We start from the raw sequence: 25237 nt of genomic DNA on the forward strand, positions 1-25237 counted from the left end.
CTTCCAATGAACGTTTTGAATTGATATCTTAAGTCTCTTGAGAATTCCTTAATATGAAGAGAAGTCTATGAAGTATAAATAATTCACATTATACAGTACATTGCACAACTGAACCTTGAATAGCAAAAAATATGACTACGACAAATAATTTAAAATCAATATGAAACCCAGAAAAGAAATAAAACCGAGACAGTGCCACTGACTAAAAAGACAGTTTTTGTAGCTTGCAAGCAATTGCATAGTTATCTGACTTCTCTACAACAACCTTAAGGATCTACAGTCACGCTCTGTGTTTTTATTTCATTCTAAATCTTTTCCGAGTGCACGATCGCAGAACCATGTTTGAAAAACGTGTTCTTATACAGGAATCCATCATACACGTTTATAATCCAGCAGATTCATAAAGTGCTGTAACACGGGGTGCACAATGGTTTTCACATATTAGTCTAGAGTGCACTTTTAGATTATTAACGTTACATTTTACAGTTAAATTCTCCTACATGATTTCCTGACTCTGCATCGACAACACTGCAACACTGAAGTGGATGGACTTCACTACACCCTGGTTACCACCGGATTAGACACGTAACGGCACAGCGTTGAATATTTATTCATTCAATTTCAATTGGAAAAAAAAACAAAACACAAAAACTAAAATCTGATCCCTAGCCCCCGAGCGGAGGCAGTGGCAGGCGGACGTCATAGCGGCCTGGGCTGGTGCAGCCCCGCGGTCCCGGGGCTCAGGGCCGGGTAGTGGCTGGTCCTGCTGGGACTCCAGTTCCCCAGCGACGCCTGCAGAGCCTTGCGGTGCGCCAGGCGGTGCGTGATGGAGAAGCCGGCGTTGCCCTCCAGCTGCGACAAAACCACAAGCACCTGCCTGGAAAAAGGACAAGGACCTCAGAGTCATTTTATGATCGTCAGGAGCAATTCTTTTTTTTTTTAAGTGACCATGTTTTTTTCTTTTATGTTTTGTTTTTTAATTCTTTGTTATGTCTGGGATTTGCGTTAGCATTTTTTAAAGCACATCTTAGAAAAAAAGGCGATGGAGATAATCAGATCAAATTTGTGACACTTGCTTATAACATTGTACTGAAAAAAGACAAACTGCATTTAAAAGAAGGTCTTGGTTTAGCAGAAAAAGTGTCCAAGAGCCAATAAAGTGCGCAAATACTTATAATACTTATAATTTCTTTATATAACTATGGTTTCTTTATACTGTTTATACGGTTAACACAATTAGCTTTAGTGGTGTGTTAGAAATCTTTTTATCGTAAAGGTCCAAATAAGAACCCTACAGTTAAAATTCATGTACTTTGGCATTTGGCAATTCTTGCATTTTCACTCAAATTAATTATCTAATAAATAAAATAATGCTTTTTGAAGGCTACCATCAATATTAGAGAAATCTCTGAACATATTGTGTGTGAGAATCAAGTTAAAGCAAGACAACGTTTTAATAAATAACCCTGTTTTATCTTAACTTAGAAAAAAAAAACAACAAAAAAAAAACAACCTCTTTCCTTCAGTAAGAATTCTGTGTGTGTGGTCTACCGGTGCAGGGGCGGGATGCTGTCGATGGTTTTGAGGCTGCAGCGGGTGGAGACCACATTGAAGCTATCACTGCAGTCGCACGACACGTGGAGGTGGTGCCTTGGGTGGCGGTTCTCCACCATGACGATGAGCCCCGCCCAGCCGTGGGTCAGGTAGTAGCACGTCATCCCCTCCCGACCCTGGAACACAACACAAGACAGCACCACAACACTCACACTACTCTTGATTCACTGATCTGTGAGTCATAGGAGATAAAAAAAAGTTAATAATTAAATAGAATGAAATAGAATAAAATAAAATGAAGTGTTTGTCAGTTTCTATAATGTTTGGGCCTGAAATTTAAATGAACTTTTATCTAATTTAATCTAATGTCAAGTATTCTAATCAAATTGGATAATTTTTTTATTAAAAATATCAAAAACAAACTTTCATTTATATGATATATTTTAACCATTTATATTATATTTGTTTATGAATTGAAATGAGACCAGTTTAAAAAATTTAAATGCATGGGTTGGAATTTTGTTCTGACTAGCACTAAATTAAAGTAGGATACTGGTTTTGCTTTTTCTCTAGCGAATGGTCTATTAAATTAAAAGTTGGACAAGTATAGGGATATAGGGTGATACTCTTAGTAAGAATTTCATTCATAGATACATTTTAACTGGATATAAATATCAGCATTTGCACGGCAGTGTACCCATCAGCCAGTGCGGTGAACATTTCAATAGTAACAGTGAGCTCCACCAATCAGAGACGTCGCTGTTACACTTAGGTTTATGGGTAGTGTGGTCTCCATGACGTCACAAATATACACAAGATTGATATCATACAGACTTGTGGCTTCTACAGGAGCAAAAGCAAATTATTATATACATTTGATAATATTTACGCAATTATTAATAAACATTTGAAACCCTACCATTAACCCATTAATCCTAGAAACTACACAAACTACAATTCTACACCATTTAGTTATGCATCTTATGGCAATGGCCTCATGGGTAAGGCAGTTATATTTTTATTAACCTAAAAAGGAAAAGAGGTTATGGGTGAAAAACAACATGCATGTGTTACGAGGGGTTAATTCCGTCAGGGAATATACCTGCGTTCCAGAATTTACATATGTCATTCGCAAAGCCCTGAATTTCTGAAATGTAAAGCCATTTTAAGTGGCGCCCCCTATTGACAATGCCACCCCTCCAAAAGTGCATGTCCAGAGCTGTCCAACACAGTTGACCTTATTTTGGTAGCTCTTTTAATTACTGTGATATAGGGGTTCAAAGATCAGTATCTCAGTTTAGGGTCCACTGAAATCTCTCAAACGTACATATGTTAACCTACAAGATGAGACCCTTCCAAAAAGGCGCATCTCCCCATTCATATTGGTTGGTGTAAATTTTGTTCTGTGCAGAACGAAAAAAGTCGGACAATTTTCGGGGGGGCAGCTATTTGTGAAATCCTCTGATGACATGGGGTCCGATCGAGTCGTGCCCTGCCTGCCTTTGATAAATGGAGTGAGCAAAAACGAAGGAATTAATCACTGATTTCAGGCAGAATAGTGACGAACTAAAGACCTGTCTTCACACATGGCGAGGACGTTCGAATCGTGGACACATACTGCATAAGTATTTAGGAACGGCGTTCGACTCTCAACTCAAGTTCGTTGTGATCGCAGGGTCGGCTGTCAAGCGTGGACAACAAAGAGTTCACTTAAGGCGGAAGCTTAACTCTTTGCATCTGCGATGCGGTTTCATGTCATTTTTACCGATCATTCACTCAAGGTCTTCTCACTTTCTCATTTATTTGTTGGATGAATGGGTTGCCCGTGAAGGACAAAAATAGCCTGAACGGCATTGTGAACGCCTGCTCCAAGATAATTGGAGCCCAGCAAAAGAGACTTGTGCTCCCTCTGGGAGACACAGGAGTCCCGGAAAGGAAAAGGAATTATCAGCCAAGCCGACCAAGTTCTGTCCAGTGAATTCACTGTACCGCCCTCAGGCCAGCGTCACAATGTGCCCCCGAGGAGGCATCCTTCTGCTTTTAGGGTTCTAAATGCCGACAGCAGTCATTTTAAACAAGCGCTCCATTCTTTTAACTCGGTCATTATATGAACTACAACAAAATTTTTATTATATTTACTGCTGCTCCTTTATCGATCCGTGTATGTTGATCTGTTGCCTTTGACCTATAACCACCTTGCCTGTGAGTTTTGGAGTTGTGTGTACGGACTGGGTAAGCTGCGTATGAACTGCCCTTCTTGGGATCGATAAAGTTGTCTGAATTTGAATCGGAATCGGAATAAATTCAGAACGAAATTAAGGATTCAATATAAGGAAGAACTCAGCTTTTGAAATGAGCACCGGACTCTAATATTAAATGGAAAATGCAATGTGGAAAGAAAAATATGATAAAACTACATTTGGTAACCCTTTGGAACATGATGATGACATGATGGTGATAATAACCATAATAATAGATATTTGTAACCAAGTACAAAATCCTCAGCAATGACACAGATTTGAGATTTCATGTTCAAGTTTTTAAATGTAGAAAGATGAGCCAAAATTTAACCACTTCTTTTAAAACACTTGTCGAAACCCATTTGTATATAGATCTGCTTTTATGTGATGTCGCCCCCCTTCTTTATCTATTTTTTATTTATTCCTTTTTATTTCTATTTCTTATTATCATATTGTATTTATTTATTTATTTGTACTGTCTCTTTATCCGCTATTACAATTAAATGAATTAATTTAATTCCTGTTCATTAATGTTCCTTTGCCTTTTAAATTCCTGATCTGAGCGCTCCGCTTTTTTTTCATCTGTCAAAGCACTTTGTAAACTGTGTTTTTAAAGGTGCTATAAAAATAAAGCTATAATTATTATTATTATTATTATTATTATTATTATTATTATTATTATTATTATTATTATCATTATTATTATTGTTATTATTATTATTATTATTATTATCATATTATTATAAAATGTAACAAAACAAAAGTGCATAACTTTTTTGTTTTACTTCTACGTGAACATATTGAATATTGAATTAGGTTAAAGTAAAAAAAAAAAAAATCTAAATCTACTCAGGAAAGTAACATTGCTTCAAAAGAACCGAAGCAAAAGAAACAGTCCGATATTTTAGAACCATTTGCCTGGTGACGTGCGAGCGAGGCGTTGTGTTTCCTCACCTCGTGCCTCTCGCCCTTGGTCTCCGTCAGCTGGATGATGGCGTCGGCGATGGTGGTGGTGGAGGCCGCGTGCTGCTCCACCACCACCAGTCTGGAGCTGTAGACGGCCAGCGTGTAGCCCGGCAGCAGCTCCGACCGGGAGCCAGGAGCTGGGGGGGAGGCGAGAGAGGAACCGTCACCGCGAAGACGGCGGGATAACCCCGAATTGCCCTGCTTTTTAAAACTCCCGGGAACACATTGTACAACACGACCGCAAATCAACATGCGCGATAGACTCATCTGCCTGTGCACATCCTAGAAAGGTAAACCGAGGGAGGGGGGTGACATCCACACCTGACTTGGGGGACGACACGTGCAATTAAATGAAGAGGAGCTGGTGGAATAATCCAAACCCATACAACAGATGGTGCGCCGTCGCCTCTCAGGATCTTAAATAATAAGCATACAGGCCGTGTCGCCTCCCACCATCGCCTCATAAATCACGTCTTATCGAGGGAATTAGGCCTGTCTCCTCGCAGGACACGCCTCGTAAGGAATTTCATAAGCAAGCATAGCATTTAGGTTCCTTGATTGGTGGCTCCCCGGTGAACAGGCATGGTTAACGCTACCATGGCAACCGGAGGAGGGGTTTTGGTATAGTCCACCCTCGCGTGTCTAAATCTATGCATCTGACCTTTAGAGAAACAGGAAGGAAAGTTAATATTTGGCCGGTTTGTATTCTATTATCATTATCATTGTTATCAAGATATATCTTTGTTATCATTATCTACACCACATAGATACAGTATAGACTATACAGACAATAAATCCAAAAATCATACCTGCCTACGATTTTAAAATCCCATCTTAAAGAATCCAACAGCAGTCCTTCACACTGAATGACATGCTCATGTGAAGTATAATATCAGACCACAAGAAAAAATAGATATTTCGGACCACATCATGTGACTGCAGAGTCTCATTGTCAAGGTCACATATGAGATAAACAGATAAGCGTCAAATAACAGGCAAAAACCATATTACGCGTTTAAACAAATTTGACAGTTCAGTGATAGGATGAGTTATTTCCTGGGTCAGGGATTTGACCTTTGACTTTGATATCCTCAGGGATTCCCTCGGTCATCCTCATTATATTAAAAAGATAACAAATTTATGTCGTGTCAATTTGTCCACCATTAACATTTTCCACACAAACATCTGAATCACATTCATCTCACGAGACGCCGCCGGAAACCATCACCCGGCCCGGTGTGAAATGGTCTTTTCGGCACCTTAGACGGAGCCGGAACCCCCGTCCGCTGATGCGATATTTAAAAAACAAGCGAGCGTGCGGGAGTCCCGTTCTCACCGCCGCCCTCCTCGGGGCCCCTCCAGTGGTTGAAGGCGCAGCACAGCACGGCGTACTCCCCGGGCTCCAGCATGACGTCGCAGCCCACGAACCTGCGCACGGTGCGGCGGCTGTGGGCCAGGAGCCGCCCCAGAGCCAGCACGCCGGCGCCGTCGCAGCTGGCCCTGAACACCAGGACGCAGAGGTCCAGCAGGTGGCTCTCCGCCGTGTCCCACCGCCTGCCGGGTGGAGACGGACATACTGATTATATACATTGTTGTGAATTTTACATTCTTTATACATTAAGATTTTCTTTAATCGTCACTATCTGATTGCCTTCTTTTAATGTAAAGGACTTACACATTAAAGCACTTACATTCCTTTTTTTTATTATGATTATTATTAATATTATGATTATGATTATTATAATTATTATAATAATAATAATAATAACAATTATTATTATTATTATTATATTCATTTATATTTATTTTGAGCTTCACTGAGGTCTCAGACATCCCTATACGTGACTTGTGTTTAAGAGCTATTGTACAGTCATGAAATTAAAATATCATCATATGCTCTTTTGTGATGAGATCATTACCAGGGTGATGAGAAGATGAATTTTATTTTTATTTATTGTTGTTTCTTGTTGTTGTCTGATCTGTTTGAGGGAGTCTTTATTTGGGATTTCTGGCCTGATATCCAACATTAACATGACCATGCAGTTTGACGTGTAGGACCACAGTTGGGGTATTTATACGGGACATGGGGCTTTGAATTTGGGAGCTGATTCAATGGTTTTCGCTGACATTGTGGAAAATCACCTGTGATCGTCACAAAAATAAGTGAAAAAAGTTAAATGTATCAAATATTGACACAAACAGTAAAGTTTGTGAGGCACGTTTGCAGTATTGGTAAAGTAATGTTAAAGAACTTGAAGTGGGTCTTCACTTAGGAGGGTAAGTGAGCTCAGTAATACATATTGTCATAATAGAGATGTATTGCTTGAATAAAAATAGTTTGCTTACTGCTTACTGAGTAAAGGAAAAACAATATAACCTTATATTACAGGTGTGTTAGAAATAACTAAGACTCCATTTTGATTATTAATGTAGTTTATTAATTGAAGTATTTAATTCCTTCAATGCTTTTAATTTGGTACAACAGTGTGATTGAATGGAATACAGATGTTGCTACCTGCTGGTGAGAGGGTGGGGGTGGGGTCTCTCCTACCTGCTGCCCTGCTGGAACAGGACCAGCTCCACGGTGGTTCTCTCCAGGACCGTGAGCGACACCACGCTGACCGGGACGTCAGAGCCCCTGGGGAACACGCCGGGCATCCGCGCCTCCTGCCAGTCCCAGTGGATCTTACAGATATCCACTGAGTCAAAGTACCTGTGAGCGCGGACATGCACGCACGCACACACACATACACACACATTTACATTCCCTGATGCTATAAAAAACAGGAATTACAGTACGTTAGAGCAGGGGTTCCCGAACTGGGGTGCCAGACCCCACGGTGGGGCGCGGGAGATCACATGGGGGTCACAAGGCCTTGGACATTTTGAGGGATGTGTTGCCACAATAAGTCAAATATTGGTTCGAAAATCCACATGAGCGTTCACACAAGTTCAAATGGAAATTGTAACAAAATCCATGAATATATGTTAAAATTTGTATTTGTGTGTAAAAATAAAAGGACTTGCTCTCTACCATGAAAATAGAATCAATTCAGACAAAATGGCCATGACCTGTCATAAATACATAAAAAAAATAATGGTGTCTTCTAAATAGGGGGGGGGGTCTCTGTTGAATCAGGTTTCATTAATGAGGAAAAAAGTTTGGGAATAATCTCTCTTTTAAGATAAGATGAAAAAAAACACTTCATTAATCCCAGAGAGAGATTCAGCCATTGCAGCAGCAAGAAAACAGAAAGTGAAGAAAGAGATAATTCAATCAATTAAAATGTGAGGAAGGCTTTGAAATGACTGCACCTAAAGCATTTTTATCCCTCGGGATTGCTGATTTTTTTTCCCCCCAATACTGTGTGTATGAATGTACAATCCCCAAATCTGTGTTATAATGTGTCATGTGCCCTTTTTGCGCATGGTCTATGAATGAGGTCCTTGTCCGGAGTGGACCCTGGTTCACCTGGTGAAGTCCAAGAAGTCCATCCAGAACAGGCCGTCCTCTGCTCGCTGGGCGCACAGCTCCCTCTTCAGGTGCGGGGGCCAGTCGGGCCAGCTGTCCGCCCAGGGGCCCATCCAGGAGAAACGGCCCCAGGGGTTCCTGAGCTGGACCAGCCTGGAAGAGGACGCCGGCGGCCCCGGAGGAGAGAGGAGAGGAAGAATTTAGACTAAACTGGACAATTTACTGATACCTACGTACTCAAAGAACGCATTTTGAGTTTGCGGAGAGTGCGAAAGTGTTTCTGATTTCGGAGAGCAGATTGAGACGTTAGATCAGCTTGAGAAATGGTCAAATTTGTATCTTCTAGGGCTTCTCGGCGTAAAATTCACAAACGAAGGCGTTTTAAGATGAGAATACGAGAGAAGAGGTAGGTTGAAGAAACTGAAGCATTTCTTTAAGTCGATCCGATGCTCCAATCTAAGGTTGTCGGTGAATCGAAACATGTGAATGAGTCGAATAAGGGGAGCTGTGGAGTATGATCGCAGATAGTCGGTATCCTTAGGGACCGTTTAACGCGACTTGATCTGTCTTTGATGGTCAAACCTCTGTAACAAACTGAAGTTTGCATGTCGAGAGTGCCGAGAATACTGGGCGTTGTCCCTTCCTCCACCCAAATGAAGCGTCGCTCGTTGACTTGTCTCTGGTTTGACGGCGACCCATCCAAAATTTGTTTTCCCAGAACAAACATTCCCGAAGACCCAAGTCCCTTCTTCCAGTTGGTGTTGATGCATGGCCGCTCATCAAAAAGGAGTTCCTCACCTGTGACCGTCCACGTCCCTCACGTCCAGGACGGAGTAGGCGTGCCGCGGTCGCAGGCCCCGAGCCTCGTACTCTGCGTCGTCCACCTTCATGTTCCCGCCGCCGCACGACGCCCCCATCAAGAAGCTGCGGAGGGGAAGGTTCAGGGAGGAGGATCGAGCGGTAGAGCAAATGATAAAAAACCCCACAAAAAACGCCGTCTCTATTCACCCCGCCTCCTTGGAGCTCAGCATCTTGGCCCAGATGAGGTCGGTGTCGATGGGCTCCTCCCGGGGGTTGGTGGCGCTGACCTGCAGGGCCAGGGACTCGCACGGGGCCCCGGTCAGCGTGGAGAGGCCCTCGATGGCGCGTCCCGCCTGCAGGGCGAAGTAGGAGCCGTGCAGCTTGGCCAGGGCCTTCTCAATCAGGGCCACCCATAGCTGCCTGCGCTGCGCCTGAGAGAATAGGAGAATGTTAAGAATAAGAATAACATAAAGAGTATTTATTTCGTGACGCAAAGCGGTGAGAAACTCGCTCATGCACCCTTTAAACATGTTTGTTTCTTTTTTTATTGTTTATTTTCCTTTAGTCGGTGTCGATCTGCGTCCCACCTGAGAGAAGAGCAGGTGTCCGTTCTCGTCGCAGGGCAGCATGTCGTCCACCAGCACCGTGGTCCAGGACCCGTCCTTGCAGAGCCGGACCTGGTACGCCCCCTCCTGGCACAGCGAGCGGGTCACCATCACCCTCTCCACCAGCTCCGGACGCTCAGCCAGGACCGCCAGGGCGCTCAGGAACCTGCCCGACCCCCGGACCCCCCCAGACCCGCGTGGAAAGACTGCATAGTTATTCCACTTAGCAGTGGCGTTGACGAATGATAAATATGATTCTCAGATTGTTCCACTGGTCACTGGGTGTAAGCTGACTCGAGGTCAGATTCATTCAGCTTTAAAATAACTTAAATACGACCTACGTCAGTCTATCCGAGTGAGTTCAAGCTGTGTGGAAAAAGCCGACACTTTTTCGGTGACTTTTATCCTGGATGTCGATGATGTTTAAAAATGCTTTTTGAGCTGAATTCATTTGATTCCAATTCCCTTACTTTGTGATTCATGGAGCGTTTGCGATCTCCCCACGTTGATAACCGTGAAAATCCTATTTATTGATCAACATCATCTGTGATAAATAAGTATAAAAAAAAAAACACTTTTAATTTGAGATGAAAATCCGATGATATTTTGGATGTAAGAATCGACTGAATAATGAATAAAATAATAATCATAAATCGAAATGCAGAGAAATGCAATTAGTTGCCTCAGTACTTGTACTCTGTGCAATGACAATTAGTCGAATCTAATCTAATATTCTCTTTTTTTCTTGTTTTTCTTTTTGAATCAGTAAGATTTTGTAGAACACTTGACAACATGAACAAATAACAAAACAATGGAAGCAACACATGTCAAAGGAGTCTTTCTTTGAAGTAACTAAATCACCATTACACAAGCAGCTGCAGAGCCGAGTCATATTGGGTTGATCTCCAATTTGCAAGATCCGTGTCGAGACGAAATGTCTCAGAAATAATGACGGAGATCCGAAAAAAGGCCAAACTGCCTAAGCGCAGAGGCTCGGTGATCACGAGCCGACGCCCGCTGACACTTATCAGGGAAGTGGATGAGCGCCGCCGAGCGCAGCCTCAAACATTCAGACGGCGCTGTAAATCAGCAATCATAAATCAAGGCCGCCGCTGCACGGTCTCCTACAGTGTGAGCCGCACAAAGCTGGAATTTACGGCCGGCCTGCCATTTCGGAAATCACTCGTATCCAAGGCCAAAGTACAAAGATCCATAACCTGGCGTAAGGAGCACAAAACCCGGACCCCTCAGCAATAGAAAAAAAGGTAACACGGTCTGATGAGTCATCTTTCACCCTCATCTCCTACGCCCAAATGGCTTCGCCTTAATGGTATGAGCAACCATCTTGTGGGAGTTATCGGGTCCAGTAATTGCTCTCCGTGGTCTTATAAAAGCCAGGGACTATGAGGCTATTATACAAGTCCAGATGGTAAGAACAGATTAACTCAAATAAACATGCACAGACAGCGAATCTACCGTTATTTTGCAACTTGGAACATTATTTTACTTATTTATTGTGATTTTATGATCTAAATGAATTGCACAAATTGCTCAGACAATTGAAAATTTAAGACAGATAAAATCATTACCAAAACGATTTATTGGTTTCATCTCTAGATGGGCAAGTCGGGCAAGCTATTTACCACCTCGATGTGGATTAGGTAAATCGAGCGGCCAAGATTTTGAAGGATCAGAAATAAACAGACCCAGAGTTTTCCACTGACAAGCTAAAATAATCAGGAATCAGTAATCAATGCTGCTATTGCTCTAAAAAATTAACCTTAATATACCTGAAACGTATAAACCTTAAAACAAAAAAACTGAAATATATAAACCTGAAATTAGACATAAGCAATATGTTGAATATGGTGTAAACTGGAAGGCGCTTTACATTTATATATATTTTTATAACCAACATTATTCATTAAATGACATTGAAATCAAACAAAATCCATTGTAAAAAATGCCTTTCTGAATGATTTGACAGTTCGCCTGTCGGTCTGGATCTCACCAGCAGTTACCCAGAAGGCCTTGCAGGATGTCAGAGGGGCGGGGCGTGCGGAAGACAGACCACCTCACCCGCCGCTCCTGGAAGCTGCAGCCGCTGATCTCTTGGGGGCGGAGCCACTTTCGCACGCGCTGCTGCACGCTGTCGTCCTCGGGGAAGCCCACGGACTTGGGGCCCGGAGGGAAGCTGTCGTCCACGAAGGTGACAGCGTTCTGGGGTCAGGACAATGTCAGGGTCATTTGAAAGTGAAGTGTAATAAGAACAGTCACAATACGTTAATACTCAAATAACTTCTGGCCTTTACATGCGTCTGATGTGATCAGATTGTATGCAAAAACAGATGCAAAAAATGTACAGACAATTTTACGTTGATGGTTGATGATATGCAAATGTATATTTTTAGTACAATATAAATATGTCTAAATGCACCAAGAGCTCTATCCTTGGTGACAGTTATGAGTAAAAATATAGTCCATGTTACTCTAGTTCATGCAAGACAATATTCTAGATAGATCTGGGGCGAAAAAACCCAAACCCAGCCAACCTTGGCATATCTGTCTCTCATTTGCTACTGTAAATAAATACAATTTAATAACAAAATAACTCATGTTGGGCCCAATTGTAGTACGATAGCAAAGTGATTTAATCCAATATGCATCATTATTGGAATGACAAAACATAAGCTTAAACAAAGACAATGGAGGCAAAATGGTCCAGAAAAGATATGGTTAAAAAATAGGTCATTGAAAATGATTTAAAAATAATCAAATCAATGGTAAAATATGGCATGTGAAAACATTTTAATGTTGAAACCAAAAGTTATTTCCCACAGCTGGAGCAAAATCAAACACAGCTAAAAACAAAAAAATCCCACTATTCACTCTGTAATTTTATCATATGCATATCTACGTATACGGTTTGAAGCCAATCACGTCAACTTATGTTGAGGCCTTGAGGGAATTCCCAGTACCTACCACCAGACCTGGAAAAACAACGTGCACACACCTGGAAAGACACCCCAAATTACAAGTAAAAATATATACAGTACTCAACTCAAGTCAAGGAGAGCGGCCCCCGTGCAGGGTCTCCCAGCACCAACCTCTCTGCAGAAGCTGACGATGTTCTCCCACAGCTCCTTGGCCTCCACCTCGTCGTTCTGCCGCCGAGCCTCCACCAGCATGCTCTCCTTGCGGGCGTGCACCAGCTGTGCGCGGTAGCGCTGGGGGGTGTGGCACGCCGCGCAGTGCTTGGCCTCCACCTCGTTGATGAGCGTGCACGCCGGGCACGGCCACGGCTCCGTCCGGTTCGCAGCGACTAGAAACCCAGGTGGAGGAGACACTTTGGAATAACGCCTGGAATACTTCTACTTGAGGATAAATAACATATATGTATAATTCTGTCGGAAAACAATACACTCTTCAAATCTAAATTCCTCTATTCATGATTCTACACAAGTAGAATGACTGAAATGACTGATCTTAAAGGTAACACATTGTAGGTGCTTGCTAAACATATTTTCACACCATATTTTAGTGTGAAGATGCATTCCATCTTGATCCATCAAACCTTATTGATTATATAAATTCTTTATTTTGATTATATAACGCAAGTCAATTACAAATGAAAAAAAAGCATACCTGAATGTTTTGTAATGGCGTGTTCAAGGTTTGTAGGGATAAAAAGTGCTGATTGATGATTTCTGTCCATCTTTAAACCGGTTTAAACCAGTAAATTGTCTTAAAATCTGAATTGATCACTTGTATGAGAGACCCTTTAAGTAAAAAAATAAATAGTAGTGTAGAGATAAATATAGAGGAGTAAAAAGCAAGATATTTGCTTTGAAAAGTCGTGGAGTAAAAGCAAAAGGTCCACTCAAATGGAAATACTCAAGTCACAAACAAATACCTCAAAATTGCACTTACACGCTTGCAGGTACAGTACTTGAGTAGAAGTATTACACATGATACATTCCACTGCCATAATTCGATAACAGTGATGAATTAGTAATTAGAAATACATGTAGCTGAGTGAGACACAATGCTGGAAAAAAAGTAAATCAAGCATGGCTTTTATTATCTCCATGCCTGTATGAATTTACAGTTACATGAATATTCATAACATGATTAATACCTTTTATCGAATTTATTATTACCGAATGGCTTCCTTATGATTCGGGAACCAACACACTGCTCGTCTTTTCCTTTTTTTACGTCATGCACTGTCCCGCTACCTGCGTTGAAGGCCGGGGGCGGGGGCGTGAGCGGGGACATCTCCTCCTTCAGGACGCTGAGCCTCCTGCAGGGCGGCGGCTCGGGGACGATGCAGAGGCTGGGGGAGGGGGTCGGCGCCGGGGGCGGCGGGCCCGGGTTCGGACCCTGAGCGGGACACGTGGTGGGTGGAGGGGGAGGGACCTCCCTGCGCCGGCACGGTACTGGGTGGCTCTGTCCTGGAGTGCAGGGGGGATTACATGTACTGAGGCGGATGTTTGAAGGATCTGGACTTCTCTAAGTGGAGCTTTGGAAATGGTGTGTTTAATTTTTGTGTTTTTTATAATTTTTTAGTAACACTTTATACTGAAATTCACTTTTGCGCTTTGTACTTACAGTACATTTTGTCACATCTCTTGCTTCAAATTAGGTTAATCAGGTTACTACTTTCATTATCAACCAGTAAGCAAAGAGCATCTATAGAATTATTATTATTAATATTATTATTATTATTATTATTATTATTATTATTATTATTATTATTATTTCAACCAAGCAAGTATAGTTACAAATTTACAACTTATCAATAATAATTACATGGTAAACAGATCACAACTCAACTTTCAGAAGCCAGGATAGTCAGGAATGGCTATAAAAAATGTATTGGGCGCCATTGGAAATTGTTTTATTGTGAATTATTGAATTATATTTATTATTGTTATTGTTATTTATTATTAAAGATAATTCATCTATGAAACAAGGCTTGTTAGTGGTTCGGGTTAGAGGGTTATTTTGTCTTTTTAAAACACATTTAATATCTTAAACCAACTTGTTTGAGTTTGAGATTGAGTATTAAATGAATAATGTTACCCCATAATATACTATTGTTGAAGTTGAAAACAGATTTCAGTAATTGAGAGGGACTTGGTTTTACTTGAGCTAATATATATATATATTTTAATAACACCACCTTCTCCTTTAGTTTAATCTACCCACCACCAGGAGGCGCAGTGAGCGCTGTGAAGGCGGGGGTCCGATAAGGCGAGTCCCCCGGCAGCGACGCCCTCCTGGCGGACACGGACAGGGACAGCGACCCGGCCGGAGGTTCCGCTTGCTGCACCCTGCTCTGGTGGCAGACCTCGGGCATGAGCAGGGCGTCGGCGGGAATCTGGGGGAGGGACAGTCTGCGGGGGCCGCCGCAGGCCGAGCACGACATGGAGGTGGGCACGTTCCTCAGCGTGCACCTGGAACAATCCCAGGCCAGGTCCTCACACTGGAAATTGGGAAGCCAGTAACAACCCATTAAAAAAAACAGGGGCAAATAAAGTGTCAAAAAAATTGTTGAAAAAACTTAGTTGAAAATTTACTTAGTGACATATCCTTATCTTCCGATTACAAACATGGTTCTATTGCCACTTGTACTTGCGAGGAAAGACAAATTGCTGGATCGGTGGAATTGGAGAAATGTGCAGAAAAAGTGCGTTCAAATGTTGTCTGAACATGTCAACACGTGGTGTCTCTATTTGACTGGGTGGACAGATTCTTATAATACCCCCGACCCATTTATAGCTGGGCCATCCCTCCATCAGAGATGGACGGAGCTGTTCTGCTATCGGCAGCTTGCTTTGACGGTCTCTGTTTCCGTTTATGAACCAAGGCGGAATGGTCGCACCCAGAACCGCCCCGGAGCATCGCCGCGGCCCAACGCGAGCGGCGCGGCGTTGGGGTGAGGCTTGGACCTCCGGGCGAATAAGGCTGATGTCGCTCTGCAGACAGGTGCTCTCGCATGGACGACAAAAACTCATCTCCAGACCCGAAAGGCTTTGCTGTCTCTCGGACCAGGGCAACGTTTTATTTCCCTCCAAGTTTATCAGGAAAAACCTGGCTCACATAGACAATCATTCCCTGATTGTCCCACCATGTCGGTGTAAAAAAGAAAAAGGCCGACGTCCCTCACTCCGCTGCTTCGAGTGCGCCGTCGAGGCAGCAATAAATCAGCCGCTTCTCTCAGAGGGCGGCGCTGTTTATCGCGGCCGCCTCCTGACCTTCTGCCTCGGACGACTTATCGTCGGCAGAGAGCTGGCGAGCCTCTGTGGGAGCTGCGACTCGCGGGGACAAAGAGAAAAAGGTGTTTGGCCGCTCACTCCTCCGAAGGCGGAAGAGATAAATTGCCGAGCGCTCGGTGACAATGGAGGTTTGGACAGCGGCTCGGGCCTGGGCTGGTGGGGCGAAGCTGCTGCCCACTCTCCTTTCAGATGAACCGTGCAAACAAGCCCCACTGTGCATCGCCGGGCATCAGGCCAAGCTCGACTGCGGCTCCAGACATCACCTCCATAAATTCTTAATGGTATTTTGGATGTAATGTGAAAAAAATCGAATATAAAAGAAAAATCCGCAATATCGATTTTGTTGATTGGCAGATTGATGTAAAACCAACAAAAAAAGCAGTTTTATTATACCGTATAAACTATACTACACATTGAAGATTCCAAAATACCCAAGGCTGGGATTACAAATACTGCTTTTTTCTTCAGTATTATTTCGATTTTTAAATGTGCTGTAAATGCCATATTCATAAATGCACTCTTAATTCACTTTCGTGAATCACTGAGAGCTGGATCTGAGCAAATGAAATCATCGGAGTAAATTAAATTATTCCATCCACAAAATACATAATGCAAAGTTTAAGCATGTGGCAGTTCCGCCTGCCACACCCCACCCAAGTGCCGTTTTCAGGGTCCTCCGACACAGAGACACAGGCGATGGGGTTGAAAACAGTTTACAATCAAATAAAGTAAAACCAGTTTTGCTGTAGAGAGTGGGGCTAGGTGGAACAAGCCCGGAGCAGATGGAACGCATGTCGTGACAAGGGCTCATCTCCTGTGTGTGTGGGGGGATGGAGGTTTTACCTGTTTCTCGTTGATTACTCTATCGAGCAACAGGAGACCAGCCACCCTGATCCCGGGTCCAATTACCTGGACCCAAGACAGGTGTGGCTGCTTAAACCGCACCACCCCCACACCACAGCAAATTGCAAAGCAATTTACATGAAACAAGGTCCCATGGCAAGACAAGAATTTTTCATAAATGGCCCGAAAAATGTAATATTTCCTCAACACGCTAAATTTTCATACTTCTTTCTCCACGCTCATTTAAAACTGGCAACGCCGAGAAACCTTTATTTGACCTAAGATCAACACAGTCAGAGTCTGACTGTGACAGACTCGGAGCAAACAGAACGCCGTGAGACTGCCTGCTGCAGAGCGCACCAGCAACTCAGCGAAACGGCTTGAAACCTGTTTCTGCTCAGACACGCGTCTGCATCGCTCGGGCGCAACGAGACACGGCGCTGCCGCGCGGAAGCGCTCAGAGGACGCAAAGAAGCCTTCGACCCTTTTAACATGAAGTGAATGCCGCGCGCACCCCGACAGCGCACATGAAAAGACGAACAAAGGCAAAAGGGAACGGAAGAGAGAGCGGGAGACGAGATCAAGACGTTGTTTTCAAACAGAAGAAATCGAGACAAAAATATCTCCCGTTGGGAAGAGGCAACGAGGGCAGCGCAGCAGGAAAACCCAGGGAGGCTCCTCGGAAAGTTTATTTTATCTGCTTTTTTTTATCAAACACCTGGAGTCCTGTTGCTGACAGCCGGTTCCATGCAGGTTCTGAATTGAATTAATTGAATGATGGTGCGATGGACAGTGTATAAACCCTGTTTCTTGAATGTATGTGTGTGTGCTATAATATGAATAGCATATTATTACACTGCCAGTTTCACTTCTTTTGTGAATTTTGTTCACCAGAATTAGATGAAACGCTCAGAATGCAGAGAACAGTCAGCGATGTGGCTGAGGAAATCGGAAGGGGATTCTTCACTCACCCGACACACTCAGTCCAAACAGAAAAAGTAAAAGTACATTTCATTTCCACAAAGGACAAGCAGGAGCATGAGCAAAATCTAGGTTTCGGGTTTTTAAAAAATCACTCCGCCAATGAAAGCTTCATCTTACTTTCTTCAGCGGAGCCTCTGGTTTCTGGCCCTCCTGGTTGGCTTTTTGCGCACTTGGCTCCGCAGGGGGCGGCCTCTGGTCCTGAGCGGGGTCCCAGGCCGGACCCCCGGCCCTCTCCTGGGCGGTGGGGACGTATCCGCAGAGGGAGCAGGCCAGGCTGCCGGGAGCGTTGGCCAGCGTGCAGCGGGGGCACGGCCAGCGCGGCTCCTCCCTGCCGTTGGCCCCCCAGCGTCCCACCATCCACTTGGCCTCCGGGTGACGCCGTGGAGCCTCGCAGATGGAGCAGCGGGGGGCGCCGGCGGCGTTCATGAAGGTGCAGCAGCCGCAGGCCCACTGGCTGCGGGGAACTGGGACGGAGCCGGAAGAGAAACTGGAAAGAAAGAAAGAGAAGCGGATTATTACAGTTTCACTTAAAGATCTCATTCAATATGGATTCACAATCTGTATCTAATTATCAAAAAGGCAGAAAAAGAAGTTGCTTCTCTTATTATCTTTTCTTCTTAATATTGGCTCTAGGTATCAAATTTGTGCATTGGGGATTTTCCTCAGTAATGAAATCCTAATTTAGCCTGATACCGGGATAGCAGTATTGGTATCAGTGCATCCCTCCCTCAAAAATAATAATAATTTACTGATAGATTCATGAATTAAAGATTTGGGACTGCATGAAAAAGTCTAAATTTAACCAGGCACACAGCTCAGCTGGCTTTGGCTTTTTTTTTTTTTTTTTATAATAAACCCTGTGGCAATATGGCAATGCAGAGGAATAGAAGTAAAATTATTTAACAAGACAACACCCCAAAATAGTTACAGTTGCAGCACTGGTATACTGTATACCATATTACATCATATATATATGGTATACTATATTTCCAATGGAATCCTTATAGAGAGACCATTGATGAAGGGATGGACGGATGGGTAGATGGATGGATGGATGGATGGGTAGATGGATGTATGGGTGGATGGATAGATGGAGGGAGGGATGGATGGGTGGAGGGATGGATGGATGAATGGTTGTTTGGAATTATGGATCATTGGTTGGACACATGGATGGATGAATGGGTAGGATGGACGGATGGGTGGAGAGATGGATCGATGAATGGTTGTTTGGATTGATGGATCATTGGTTGGATGGCGGTTGGATGGATGCACGGAGTGAAGGGCGGATGCATGGTTAGATGGATGGACGGTATACAGCATGTAGGGTTTTCCCGCAGAGCTGTGAACCCTGCTGAGCCGTCAGAACATCTGTTCAGCGTTTGGCCCAGATTCTCTCTGTGCTTTGACTTTTTGGGCTCTCTGCCTAATTCCCTGTGGTCAGCGCGAGCTGCACAGCTCAGCGAAGCGCACGGAGACCGAAACGTGCAGGTGCTTCGGTGATGCAGCGCTCCACCATTTCCATTTTTACTTTCCCGAGAAGGGACGGGCGGTGCGCGGGCGGGATGGGAAGGTTGTGAAAGTCGTTGGAAGCGGAGGGCGTACACATTCGTCACAAACCCATACCTCCTCGTATTCATGATATCACTATTACATACAAAAGTGCTACCGCTACAGGAGACGGACACCCTGTCGGTCTGTGTGATATCTATAACGCTTGTCTGCAGCTCATTCGAGTCTTTTGGGTTTTTTATTTTCATTTCACTGTGGTGCATTTCCATCAAATACTGCTGAGTGTATTTATAAAAGCAACCTCAACAAAACACAACACTCTGTGACTCTGTTGAGAGAGTGTTATATGTGTTATATGTAATAAATGTGATATGCATTATATCAGCCCAATGTACAGTGTCTAGTGAGTTGTTGCCTCATGTCCTGGGCTGCAGTATTTAGATATTTTGGTCGTGAGGAGAAGTCACCGATTTGGGATCGTCACATGTTTACTCTGTTTGTTGGTTTTAAACCGAGCCTTTATCAAATAATCAAAAATGTAATTAATGTAATACATTTTTTTACTGATCACTGTGATTCTCATTTCTTCAGTTCTTTATATTAAGCCGGGCTTGCAGTGGGCTAAAATCGCAAAGAATCTCAAATCGCAGTTTGCGTTTTGAGGTTTTCCTTAATATTGCTTTTTAGTGCAATTGCATCACCATTATCCAAGACGGAAACACATTATATTTACACAAAATATTGTATAGAGGATGTTAAATTGTTAAATTGCAACCAAATTTTTAAAGTGTATGTGTGTGTGTGTTTTTTTAAAGCAATTCAGAGATATTTGTAACCGTTTTCTATAGTCTATACAAGTCTATAAAAATCAAAATAATGTATTTATTTATTAATAATTCATTTTTGCCTTTCTGGAGCTAGATCCTGTGATGCCACGCAGGCTGCCTTTCATATGTCTGGGAGTCTCCGGCGGTTTCACGTTTCCTGTCTGAGAGGAAACCGGCGACCACTTACACTCTGCCGGGAATCGTGTTGCATGGCAGACGGCGCGTTGACGCTGTGTTACAAGGAGACACTGACCCTGTTTCGCTCCCTCAGCCCCACCCCTGTGTTTTAGAGACACACTCCATTCTGAGTGGAAGTGGAACACTAACCAGGGGGACACTGGCTTGAGAAGGGCAGAAGAGATACAAATAACACCACATTGGGGACAGATTTGTTTCCCCAAACCCTGTTGAAAGGGTCAATATTTTAAGCTACATTATTATTATTATTATTATTATTATTATTATTATTATTATTATTATTATTATAAGGGGTCCAGCCCGAAGGGCAGGAGCCCCATTGGTTTTGTTCAGAGGGTATTCGGTTCAGTTCAGAAACGCTGTCATCCAAATTTCATCCACATCAGGCTGAATTGGAAGGAGTTACGAAAAAACTGTGTTTTTTCACCTGTGTTAAGGTCATGTGAAGCGTGACTGCCTCACCCTTGCGTGACATGGCACGTCCAGAACCAACTCCCAGGACAGCGCGCCGCTGCTGCTTGGCAGCGAAGAAACAGCACCCGGACGCTTTAGTTATTGTTCTCTCCAGAAATACAAGCAATTTATTAACCGTCCGAGCAGAGAGGAGAATACGTTGGACTACCGCTACACCACCGTCCACAACGCGACACAGACGCTGTTACGTCATATATCCACGTCTGAGAGGACAGCTGTATGCCGATACGCACCAGGGTCAGTTATAACAAAACCAAAACGAAAACAAAATAATTGCCTTCAGAATTGATAGAAATTCAACAGATATATTTCTACAGATACCTATGTCTATATTTAAATATTAAGTCAAATTCCCCGTCACACACGTCACACCGACTGTGGCAGACAAGGGGGCGTGGTTAAGCCGGGTCTGCGGGTTACAGCATGGGCTTCGTCCCCCACCGGTGTAGCTGTTCCGACTCAGCCCGATCAGCCCGATTAGCCAGCTGGCGCTGAAGTCAGCTCAGAGTCCACAATGGAGCAGATTATCGGCCCCCTTGCCACCCCGCAGGTGGCGCAGGCTCACTAGTTCGAGGAGATGGCAGGGGGACCGGGTGCTTGACCGTGAGACAATGGCATAGCTGCTGCGACGGACCCACGGTGAGGAACATCCGGCCACCCCCCTTCTGAGCAGCAGCCCACAGAAGATGACGGGGGGCCACGTTCCTCACCACGTTCGAGATGATAGCGAAGGCGGCCGGGTGGAACCTCGAGGAGAGAGCGCCGCGCCTGCTCCCCTTGCTCATAGGGGGGGCGCAGCGAAAAAGCATAAGGTGAAGGCTGCGGTTAGTTCCCGCCTGCCTTAATGAGGGAGGCTGGGGGTGGGCGCTCACAGTCAATAGGGAAATGTGAATGTTGGGGGGATGTGCGGTGATGTGGAGGGGTCGTTAGAGGTTGCTGCTGGGTCGGGAGCCGGTGAGTCCCTACGGGGGGTCTCCCCGGTCCCAATGATCGCTGGCCCGGACCATTTTCCGCTAGAGCAGTCACGGGACAATACCCTACGTGGGGCCGTTGAGGGGTAGTTAAAATCGATGGAGTATTGATGCGCCCAGACACCGCGCTCACTCACCCGTATTCTCCGGTGATTAGGGACAGATTACATTAAGTGAGCCGTGACACTCAATCAGGAGAGGAAATAACCCAATCGTTGGTTTCCGAAAAGCCCCCAGGAAATGCTCTTCCAGGTGGCTCACTGTAGCCCGATGGCCGGTCACCTCAAACACGCCTAAACACTGCAGCGGATAATGGCCCTCATCTATTGGCCAGGCATTTGGGCAGATGTGCGTAAGTGGTGCACCGCGTGTCCTGGGTGCCAATTAGTCAATCCTCCGGCTACACCAACCGCGCCATTGAGGCCCCTCCCCCTAGTTGAGGCGCTGTTCGAAGGACTCGGTATAGACCTCATCACGCGTTAGACCACAGTGCCCGTGGGTATCGTTTTGTGCTGGTCCTAGTGGACTAGGCAACACGTTACCCCGAGGTGGTGCCATTGTGCAGTATTATGGCCAACAGTGTGGTGCAGGCACAGGGGCACCATAGGGGCAACACGGGGGCGATTCCTGACTAACCAGGGCACTTCCTTTATGTCACGTACATTTCGGGAACTTAACTGGCTGTTGGGTGTCCGTTCAACTCGGACCAGCATGTACTCCCCCAGACCAACAGCCTTGTGGAGCAGTTCGATAAGATGCTGAATAACATGGTTCGTAAGCTTGTGCACAACGTCAGCCGTAATTGGGAAAAATGGTAGGACGTTCTGTTGTTTGCAGACCCAGGGGGGTGCTAGACCTTATTAAAGAAAACTGGAAGGAAGGGCCTAGCACAAGTAAGAATGAAGTTCAGTATGTTATGGACTTGCGAGCAAAACTACCATGCGCTGGGAAGTTTGTCACAGGAGAATTTGCTCTGGGCTCAGGAGACAAGGTGTTAGTGTTGCTCCCTACGTCCAGCTCTAAATCACTCGTGAAGTGGCAAGGACCCTTGTGTCCTTGGGTTGAGGACCTTGATGATGAGGTTGAGTGGTCAGACAGGGGTGGGGTGACTCAGATTTCCCAAATTAACCTCCTAAAGAGTTGAGAGGGTGTCCATATCTCTGGCCACCAAGGTGATCGAGGGGGATGAGTTGGGGCCAGAGGGTCCAAAAACAAACCTGTCCCACGCAGGCCCTGTCCAGTAACTGTTCCAGCAGCAGCTTTCTGATGTTTTTTTGCCCCTGCCAACCTGCCCGTCCCTAATCCACCACCATGTGGAGACCCCGGAGATAAAAGCACACTCCTGGCTGTACCGCCTGCCCGAACATAAACTAGAAGTCCTGCAGGCAGAATTAGAGGCCATGCTGGGCCTGGGGGTGGTAGGGGAGAATACAAGTGACTGACGCAGCCCCATCAAGCTGGTAGGTAAGCCAGAAAGAGATAGATATAGATAGATGGACAAAGAGAGCCAAAAGAAAGAGGCAAAGCGGTTCTTGGGGCTGGCCGGCCAATACAAGAGGTTCGTAGCCGACTGATCAGACTTTTGTTTGATTTAACTCGAAAGGGTGCGTCAGATCCGGTCCAGCGGGTGAAGAAGTGCCAGCAGGCGTTTGAAGAAGAAAGAAGGAGAAAGTAAAATCAGCTCTCTGCGGGAAGCCAGTGAAGCCAAGGGGGAGTGGGCTGGCAGCCGGCCGGCTCCCCGGCCTAAGTCGGGCGGTGGGGGTATGTGGCAGACAACGGGGCGTGGTTAAACCGCCGTTTTCTGAGAGTTTTCTTATGTGTTTTTTGTCCTGCAGTGAGGATCGCACGGTGCAGGATCCAGGAGCCTGCCGACCAGATTCCGGAATGGACACTGTCGTGCGCTGAGCAATCTCATTTGTAATTTATGTTCACGTTTGGCCAGTGAACCTTTTTGTTGGCTGTTTGTAATAAAAACCCTGCCGTGTCGGCACCTCACTGCCAGGAAGTCTTTCTTTTCCCCTGAACCCGCGTCTGTGGGTTGTCCACACTGACAAACCTGGACCCCCTGCATTGCTGCCTGCAACTATATTTATTATCAGTAATCTCCTTGGCAGTTTTTGGGCTAAAAGTATCTGGAACACGATAACCGCAGTATGCAGAGACATGATTGAGGTCTCGTTAGAACCGGGACATTTAAGATGCCTTGTAGTTCGAGTTTGATCAATATCAATGAACATTTGGAGCAGAAATTAGTGAAAACTGTAATTTTTAACCATCGTAATTGATAAAACACCGTTCTTGGGGGACATGTAAACTAAACAACAATAAAGAAGTCACAAAGCGAGTAAAGAAGGAAGGGACAGAACATTCATCCTTAGAGGTTGGTCACACAACACAGTGTTAAAGAAAAGACCAAACAAATCTCATGAAAACCTTGGAAAAAAAAATTAAACAAGTGAAAAAAACTATGTGGCGTTCAATGTAAACTCGGACAATTGTAACTAATGTTATGAAAAGTAATTACAAAGTTTGTTTTTGTTAATGTTCTGAATGCTGAAAAATAGGACGAAAGTCTAAGATAATAAAGAAGCAATTGTCCAATTGTACAACAATCCAGTCCTCATTACATGTTGATTGGTCCAGAAGTCCAGGATGTTTGTAACTTTTGTAAATTGTGATGCATTTCACAGAAACCAAAAAACTGTAATACATACCTAAAAGGAATAAACTGGACCCCATGTATTGCTGCCTGGAGCTATATTTATTATCCTTATTATTTATTGGGACCAGGGAAGGGTGTGTCCAACTGCCACCACATCCTGATATGAAAAATCCAACATCAACATAATAATAATTTATGATTTATTCATGACTGTGCATGTAGAAGGTCTGGGCAGAGATTTTCCAACTGGATACTACAATATGATCCCAGCTGCTGATTTCATTTTATTAGCTCTGTTTTTTCTCGTAAACCACCACTTTATTTGATTTCATTTAAAAGACTCAGCGAGAATCATCACCTTTGTTCACTGTTTCCTTAGCGTTCAAAGAATTTCATTGATGACACATTTGGTATTTCACGCAAAAAAAAAAGAAGCATTTTTCCCTGATGTTTTGCAGATATACATGCAACCCATCAGAAGTTTTGGTTTCATTTCCTCTTTTAAATGACCCGACAAAGAGTCACTGAGAGTTCCACCGAAGAGCGACGGCGCTAAAAGGCTCTTCCCTGCGTGAGAGGGGCATTGATCCACTACGGCATCCAGCTAATCCCACCCTGTGTGGAGGGATGGGAGCCGCGTGCAGCGCTGGAACAGCTGCCATCCACTAAGAAGAGTGGAAAAATAAAAAACACCACCTTGTCGCGGCGGGAGAGGGTGGACATGAGATTCCACGCAAACACAAAACGGGAATCTGACGATGCAAATGGAACAGTAGATGGACCTCGGCAGAGTGGGATTTGTTTTCCGCATAATTTAATAATATTTCTGTTTTTTTTAATTAATTTTTAT

At 44.3% G+C, this 25237-nt stretch overlaps 1 protein-coding gene across 1 annotated transcript in view; it reads right to left on the reverse strand.

Moving 5' to 3' along the window:
- Positions 1 to 699: 699 nt before the first annotated feature.
- LOC307237352 (calpain-15-like) overlaps positions 700 to 25237 on the reverse strand; it is a gene marked incomplete at both ends in the record, with an annotated part of 27274 nt that continues 2736 nt past the window's right edge. The window contains 14 exons of the mRNA XM_080010065.1: positions 700 to 877; positions 1552 to 1730; positions 4749 to 4897; positions 6097 to 6314; positions 7312 to 7473; positions 8233 to 8385; positions 9031 to 9156; positions 9241 to 9464; positions 9621 to 9804; positions 11650 to 11858; positions 12746 to 12960; positions 13877 to 14092; positions 14850 to 15126; positions 17864 to 18233. Coding sequence (XP_079866191.1) covers positions 700 to 877; positions 1552 to 1730; positions 4749 to 4897; positions 6097 to 6314; positions 7312 to 7473; positions 8233 to 8385; positions 9031 to 9156; positions 9241 to 9464; positions 9621 to 9804; positions 11650 to 11858; positions 12746 to 12960; positions 13877 to 14092; positions 14850 to 15126; positions 17864 to 18233 — 2860 coding nt within the window. The remainder of the gene's footprint in view (positions 878 to 1551; positions 1731 to 4748; positions 4898 to 6096; positions 6315 to 7311; positions 7474 to 8232; positions 8386 to 9030; positions 9157 to 9240; positions 9465 to 9620; positions 9805 to 11649; positions 11859 to 12745; positions 12961 to 13876; positions 14093 to 14849; positions 15127 to 17863; positions 18234 to 25237) is intronic.

The sequence above is a fragment of the Zeus faber genome (genome assembly GCF_960531495.2).
Source record: "Zeus faber genome assembly, chromosome: 11".
Lineage (NCBI taxonomy): Eukaryota > Metazoa > Chordata > Actinopteri > Zeiformes > Zeidae > Zeus > Zeus faber.